General features: G+C 35.1%; 1 protein-coding gene across 1 annotated transcript in view; it reads right to left on the reverse strand.

Annotated features, from left to right (window-relative positions):
* Positions 1 to 453: 453 nt before the first annotated feature.
* Positions 454 to 8390, reverse strand: part of LOC144967746 (sulfotransferase 4A1-like) — a 12727-nt gene continuing 4790 nt past the window's right edge. Inside the window, exons 3-5 of the mRNA XM_078905330.1 lie at positions 7915 to 8050; positions 6605 to 6699; positions 454 to 626 (exon numbers count right to left, since the gene is read on the reverse strand). Coding sequence (XP_078761456.1) covers positions 573 to 626; positions 6605 to 6699; positions 7915 to 8050 — 285 coding nt within the window. The 3' untranslated portion in view covers positions 454 to 572. The remainder of the gene's footprint in view (positions 627 to 6604; positions 6700 to 7914; positions 8051 to 8390) is intronic.

Below are 8390 nucleotides of genomic sequence, written 5' to 3' on the forward strand. Positions count from 1 at the left end.
CTGTTTCTATTTGCATCTGTCGGTGGAAAAGGCGGAAGATCCACGAATCAGGACAACGACTTGAAAGGCGAGAGGTGGAAGGCATCGTTTTATGCCTGGGACGCATCAGAGACTGAAATGATTAGACGTACTCCTTTGCCACAAAACCTGCACATGATCACAAATAAAACTGTCATCCTAGAAAGATTAAAAGTTAAAACAGAAATTAATTTTTTAAAATAATAATAATAATAATAATAATAATAATAATAATAATAATAATAATAATAATAATAATAATAATAATAATAATAATAATAATAATAATAATAATAATAATAAAGAAAAGAAAAGAAGAAGAAGAAGAAGAAGAAGAAGAAGAAGAAGAAGAAGAAGAAGAACAATAATAATAATAATAATAATAACAACAATAAAAGATGATTCATTCAAATTCACTCAGATATTCAAGCCAATTCTTTCATTAATTGAATACAACAAAACAAAAACTATGCAAGTTGACTATTTGCTACTTTCCGCTTCTGTGTCTTTGAATGAAACCCCGAAAGGCTCCAATTTAGTCGCTACCATTTTATTCAGTTTGGTCTCAATGTCTTTTGAAAGATGGTTTTTCCAATCACCAATTTTTCCTGGAAAGAGAAAAATTTTGAAATACAGTATATAATAGAGGTATTAATAGTTTTAGTATTGACAGTTTTAAAAAAGTAAATAAATAGATAAAAAATTCGTGTTTATCTTGTGTTGAAACTTCTGTTCAATAAACACTTTGAGTTTAGTTCAAGGACCGTATCCTATTTTAAAAGGGTCTTCTCTAAACAATTTTAATGGGTTTTTAAAAACTATTTATTAAGCATTCCATGATAATCTTCATACTTGAGCGGTGATATACAGTACTCGCTGAAGTCTAGCATGCCTTGAGAGAAGCCAAAAAGCGTGTTATAATCTGAGCGTTCGGAATCCTATACTCACGGGAGGTAACCAAAACACCTTAGTATTCAAGTATTATTTCCTGCCTTACTTCCCTTATCAACGATACCGGTGTTTGTTATATGGGCTGGTTTTCATGCATTGGGCGCAGTTTGACTTTTAAAAAGATATATTATACGGGAATGGCGAAAACAATAAGACAGAGAAATCGAAAAATTGGTGCCTGTTAGTCCTCATTCTTTTTTACCGTCTCTAGTTACGAAAAAAACACACGCACACACAGACACACACACGCATACACACACACACACACACACACACACTCAAAAACATCCCCCTCCCCCTCACACACACACACACACACACACACACACACAAAGACATAACCAAAGGCACGCCCCAAATTACCCCGTAGGCCTTTTCTCCTGTGATGACACGCGATCACAAAATGCTGAAACAGACTGGCACCCAGCATAATATATCTACTCCAACCAACCCATGCCAACCCAAACTCACTCATATTAATGCGTTGACGATGTCTTAGACGTCTTATAACTACGTCGCTTGACAAATATTTTTAAAAAAATATTACCTTGTATTAAATAGAACCAATTGCTTTTTAAAAAAACAACTAAGCATAATCTGATGCGTACCTAGGGTGTGGTTATAAGTTTTAACGACTTATTTCATATAGAACAAATTCGGTCACCAAACTCCAGCGTGCTGTATTGCAGAGCGTGCTAGAATCCACCGAGCACTGTAGTTGCAATAAATATCATTGCAATGCATTACAGTACAAACTGCATCTTATGTGCCCTTTTAATTTAATTTGTGCTTTTGGCGCTGGCTTCCGGCGACAACAGACGTGTTGTGAATGTTTACCTATTTTCTACACATATTTTTATTCATTTATCATTCAATCGTCGGAATTTACGCCTAATTTTTATTCTAAATGGATGTGAAGTATATATTGTTCCTGATTTTTATATTTATTAGTATATTTATAAGCATAAATGGTGTTTTAGCCTGTGATTTTGCTGCCAAAAGCCTATCGATAACTTATACTCCAGAGACTCTCCGATCCCTCCAACCCGTGTCACCCCCACCACCCACTATTGACACATCGTTTATTAAAGTAAGAAAGAGGGGGAGAAAAGGAGGAATAAAAACAAAATTTAACAGACGGCCTTTTCGTCCATTTTTACCCTGTGTAGTGACAGGTAATGTAAGATCACTGAAAAATAAAATTGATGAACTGTTTTCACTGTGTCGTTTTAATAGTGACTATCGTCAAGCCTCCATAATAGCGTTAACAGAGAGTTGGCTATCTCCTCACATACCATCATCATGTTTTAATATTGAACAATATTCACTATTTCGAGGAGATCGGACTAATGTAAATAAACGAACTGGGGGTGGGGTGTGCACATATATTAACAACAAATGGTGCCACCCCAATAACTGTCAGATTAAGAAAATGTATTGTGACGATTATATTGAATTTATTACTGTTTCGTCACGACCATATTATCTACCCCGGGAATATACTCATGTCATCATCATCAACGTCTACATTCCACCATCATCAGACAACACCACAGCGAAAAATATTTTGAGGAAAGAAATACAGGACATTCAAATTAAGTCACCCGATGCCGTATTGATGGTCACTGGCGATTTTAATCAATGTTACGATTTTACTCTCCCGGGACTTCATCAATACGTGGACTGCGAGACAAGGGACAAAAAAAACAATAGATTTATTCCTGTGTCATATTAAAAATAGTTATAAATGTTTACCCCGTGCCCCATTAGGTTTATCTGACCATTGCATGCTCTTGCTACTCCCCACCTACCGCCCTGTTTTTAAACGTGTAAAACCAGTAAAGAAAAGTGTACAGATCTGGAACGAAAGTGTGTGTGAAGATTTGCGTGGTTGTTTTGAATGCACTGACTGGAATGTTTTTATCGAATCATGTGATAGTGTGGATGAGCTGAATGACTGTGTGAGTGAGTATTTAAAATTCTGTGAACAGCTAGTGTCTTGTAAAAAAGAAATAAAATATTATCCTAACAACAAGCCTTGGATAACAAAAGATCTAAAACTTTTATTGAACGAAAAGAAAACTCTCTTTACTAGTGGAAACAAAAAAGATCTGAAAACAAAACAAAAAGAGATAAAGAGGGTAATATCTAGTTGTAGAGACAAGTACAAAAATAAAATTGAAAAATGCTTTTCTTCTGGGGATATACGGGACACGTGGCGGGGGCTTAAAACTGCTGTTAACTATAATCCAAAGCCCACGATTATATCAGAAGATATCGAAATTGAAACTTTAAATAAATTTTATTCACGTTTCGACACAGCAAACAAATTTGATGTTGAAAATGAAAAACATAAATTAGACAGGGCTTTGGAAGATGAAATGACTATTGAGGTCAGTGAAGAGGAAACGAGATTCGTATTTTCGAAACTAAACGAGAGGAAGGCTGCTGGGCCGGATGGATTGAAAGGAAAACTATTAAAAGAATGTGCCCATCAGTTTTCCCCCATTTATACACATATTTTTAACTGGTCCCTCCAATGCGTTTCGATCCCTGAAATTTGGAAAACTTCAAAAATTATTCCTGTTCCAAAAAAAAGAAAAAACATGAAACTATGAACGATCTCAGACCTGTTGCACTGACTTCAATAGTCATGAAATCTTTAGAAAAACTTGTTCTTGTTAAAATTAGGAATCAGTTTATGCCATTGAGTGATAGTCATCAATTTGCTTACAAACCAAGACGTGGCGTAGAGGATGCCATTTTGCTGTTTACAAACAACATCTACAGGCATCTAGATCACGCTAAAAGCTATTGCAGATTGCTTTTTGCAGATTTTTCTTCAGCGTTCAATACAATGCAACCTCAGTTGGTTGTCCAAAAATTGACTAGTCTGAATTTAAACAAGTATATAATTGCTTGAGTGCTCGAATTTCTAACGGATAGAGCACAATATGTTCAATTAGGACAAAACAAATCTTCCTGTATAACTACAAATACTGGTGCTCCTCAAGGTTGTGTATTGTCCCCTGTATTATTCACAATATACACGAATGACTGTAGAAGTCAAAACCTGAGTGTACCTTTAATAAAGTTTGCAGATGACACCGCTCTTCAAGGCCTCATAACAAATGGCAACGAAGTGGCTTATAGGCAAGAAATTGATAGATTTGTGTCTTGGTGTGATGCCCACCACCTAGAGCTTAACATAAGCAAGACAAAGGAGCTAGTGATTGACTTTAGGAGAGTGAAGGAACCGATAGAACCGTTAAAATTAAAGGACCAATTCGTCCAGCGAGTTCCTCACTACAAATACCTTGGTGTAACGATTGATGACAGGCTCAAGTGGGATGAACACTTGAAAATAATTAGGCATAAGATGTGCAGACGTACATATTTTTTATCAAAACTCTCTCAGTTTAGAATAGATAAAACCCTCTGCACATTATTTTATAGAGCAGTAATCGAAAGTGTTTTGTCATTTTGTATAACAGCTTGGGAGGCAATTGCTTAGCAGTGGAAAGGAACAAAATAAATTCAAATATTAAAAAATCCATTAAACGCTATATAAATGATGTTGACGATGTAGATCTTTTATACGAGAAATTTTGTATAAATAAAATAACTAAAATATTAAATGACCAGTATAATCCACTAAGACCATCAATTATTATGTCAGAAAGAAGTGGTCGCCCTTTCTCTATTTTAACGAAAACAGAGAGACATCGAAAATCTTTTCTGCCGTCCAGTATTAGGCTTTATAACAACAAGCAATAATCATTTTATATAATTATTTCTCATTTTTACTTTTTTTAACTATAAATATTAATTTATTAATTTATTTGTTTTGCAATCTTTTCAATTTTCAATTTATAGTAACAGTTTTAACTATTTTACAGTGTTGAAATTATTCATATTATAAAGCGCAGCTCTGGTTATAGAGCTGCTCCTTTTTTTTATACATACATCCTATTTCCATTGTATTTTTATCTTATTGTGTAAATTATAACACGTCTGTACAAAAAATTTCCTTTTGGGATGCAATAAAGTATTATTATTATTATTATTATTATTATTATTATTATTATTATTATTATTATTATTATTATTATTATTATATTATTATTATTATATTATATTTTTAAAATTGTATTCTCAACTCACAACATCAATAGGGAATGAGATTAGCGGAAGAGTAGCGTCCCTTGATTGGACGTCACCTTACAGAGAGAACGTCAAAATGGTTTTGCGCATGCGTCTCTCTTTCGGTGAAGTGTCTCATGCCGCACAACCAACATGACATTCTCTCTCTAATAATTTATTTCCGCTCGTGACTTCCAATCAAGGGACGCTACTCTTCCGCTAATCTCATTCCCTATTACTAGCTCTCTGCTATTACGAATAAGTAGACGTGCTTGGATAATCTCAGACTCTAAATGAACACTGGACATGAGCTACTATTGCTAGAGTAGAAGATTATATAACAGTAACGTCATAGCTCTCTCTCTCTCTCTCTCTCTCTCTCTCTCTCTCTCTATCTATCTATCTATCTATCAATCTATCTATCTATCTTTCTATCTCTCTTATTTTCATTCGAACAGATGAATTCCCGAACCTTTCCTAATGAAATGAACATTCTTGTCTGCCAGACCACGATCCTTGTACCATTTCTTATTCACAAAGTTGTTTTCCCTCATCGCTTCAAAGCTGCAGTGAGAAACAATCTTCTCAACATCCCCATCACTCAGTTCCTTGTTCAGAAATCCTGCAATTTTTCTGATGGCACCAGGAAGGTCCTATCAGAAAGAAAGAGCGGGGAGGGGGAGGGGCGGGAGGATAAGGTTACAGTACCACAATAAGTAGATACGAAGTTGCATATTGAACTTATTGTTAAAAAACACTATACGAGGGTGAGTCAAAAAGTAATGGAACAAATCTCCTTCTGAGTTCATTTCTTTTTCATGTAGTGTCATATTTGGCTCAATTGAATTTACACATTTTCTCTTTAAACCTGAAGTTAAACATTTTAATTCTGTCACATTTCGTCAAAATGGCTCCCTCGTGGATGTCCGTCAGCGACAAGAAAGCTGTCATTGAATGTCTTGTTTTCGAAGAAGCAACTTCGAGTAACATTTTTAAACGCATAGATAAAGTCCTTAAAACTCAGGTATTTTGTAGAGCCAGTGTTTTAGGTGTGTTGAAGAGACAATCATAGGATTGGCGACATCCCTCTTCCCCAAACACCAAAAACTTATATTCAATCGTATTTTCGTTTGTCTTACTGATAATTTTTGTAAGATAGGAGGACATTAATCAATTTCATTTCGAGGTTTTCGTTTTGGAAGAGTCCTTTCCCTGGTCTCCGTGATTTTTTGAATTAAATGTTGGTCTTGGGCCACTGGGTGGGTGTTGTGGATATTGCCTCACAGTTTTATGTTTCTTTTTTGTTTCTCTTGCTGTTGTTGTTTTCTTTTCTTATTTTTTCGTCCTTTCTTCCTTTCTTTTTTCCTTTCTTTTTTGTATGCAGGTAAGCTATATGTAACGGATTTAATGTCGCGTAGTTAGATGAGTTGCTGAACAAGATTTGGTTTGACGAAACTATCTAGACCGTAGTACGTAAACAGACAATGCTCACTGAATTCATGTCCTCATAAGTTATATACAAAACATTATCGTCATTCCTCCTCTCCCAGCCTTCCTTGACGTGCCTCCACCATGGACCATAGTACACTGGAAATAGCAAAGAAAATAAAAAAGATAAAATTAATTGAACGAAATAGAGATGACGAAAATGGTACTCAAACCGTGACAAAGTATGCGTAAGGGTATAGACCTAGTTTGAATGTTATTTTAGTTACAGCAAATGGCAGCAGTGCATGGCAAATCTATTCTTTTAAAAAAGGGTTGGGTATCAAAATTATTACGTATAGCCCGTGTTAAACTTTTGTCAAAGAGCACAGAATTACTGGCAAATCTAAAAATTATAAAACGATTTCTTATTCCTTGACATACGAGTAAGTTGCAAATATTTTGTTTACAAATTAAGGGTTATTCTAATACTTGTTAACTCAAATGATTATTTACAAAATCTGCTAGAGCATAATGGTGGCTGGGTCATTTGATGTTGGGAATTGCCATCTTGCCACCTGGTCGTCAGATTCATTTACCGGCACCTACAGAATTTCGGAACGGACCGATTTTGATCGTTATTGTTCCATCCGTTAGACAGGAAACACTCATAGATATCCGTTATTTTAACAAGAAGATGTCATTGATTTTGGTGTGATATAATTCGAAATCAATCATGATGTGAGTTGAAAGTGAGACTAAAATTGTTCTATGTGATTCTAACATACCAACCTTCAATACGTGTCTCCTGCTGGACCGGGTGACCTTCCAGTTTGTAAGCAATGCTCACAAAGTTTAGACGCAGTAATACCTACATATGTACTGTGACGTACAAGGTTATGCATTTTAACTCATCTGCACCAAAACTTCATAAAATAAAGTGCTATTTATTTAATTGGACTACATTTCGGCTTTTTGGCATGTAGGAGATAGCTATGGGTTCGAACAATGACGACTAGTATTGCTGGTCAAATCTCAATCAATACACTTCACCACCTTGAGTCTATTCGATACAATTTTCGGAAGATTAACCAAATGTCTGGTTGTCTTAAATTAGAAAACCAAGTTGAATGTTGTTAAGCCTATACTACGCCTAGGAAGAGCTATAATATTTAATTCGCAACATTTGCGTTCTTTCGATTAGATACTTAATTTATTCTTATTTTTACACTTTATCTTTCTCTGTCTGTGTGGGAAAATTTAAGGGACCATCAAACACATATAAATAATTTCATTCGATAACAAGCATAGTATGACGTAAAAATAAAACCCAGAAAAAAAACAACCCCAAACAACTCAAAACAAAAACAACATTACCTTCGTCATCGACAAAAAGTTGGCAAAAGTCATCGAGTGAAAAGGAGAAATTGAACATACTTTTCAAAAAGAATTTATTCAGCATAAAATGGAAGGAAACTACCAGGTCTTTGGGATTCCGTGCAATGTAGATAGTCTGAAATGGAGAAAATGCAAAACAAAGTTTATAGCCAGAAAGATAAATTAAGTGTATTCTAGTGAAATGATTGGGAACATGCAAGGTAGCTCAATCAAAATAGCTCACAACTCAATGAGAGGCAATTCCCATCCAGCTCTAAATATGCAAGTAGGTTTAGCCAGTCAACTGCCGCACTCGGGGAAAAAAAACATGTACGAGCATTTAAAGATTTGGCCAGAAAACTCGTTCTTCAAATATCGATCGATTTAAATGACCTTCATCTAGGCAAAACTCTCAAACCTGGGACTTTGCAAATTCCCAGGTTTGAGAGGCTTTTGCATAGTTGAGGATCATTTAA

This window comes from Berghia stephanieae, chromosome 3, assembly GCF_034508935.2.
Source record: "Berghia stephanieae isolate SIO BIC M18660-M18661 chromosome 3, UCSD_Bste_1.3, whole genome shotgun sequence".
Classification (NCBI taxonomy): domain Eukaryota; kingdom Metazoa; phylum Mollusca; class Gastropoda; order Nudibranchia; family Aeolidiidae; genus Berghia; species Berghia stephanieae.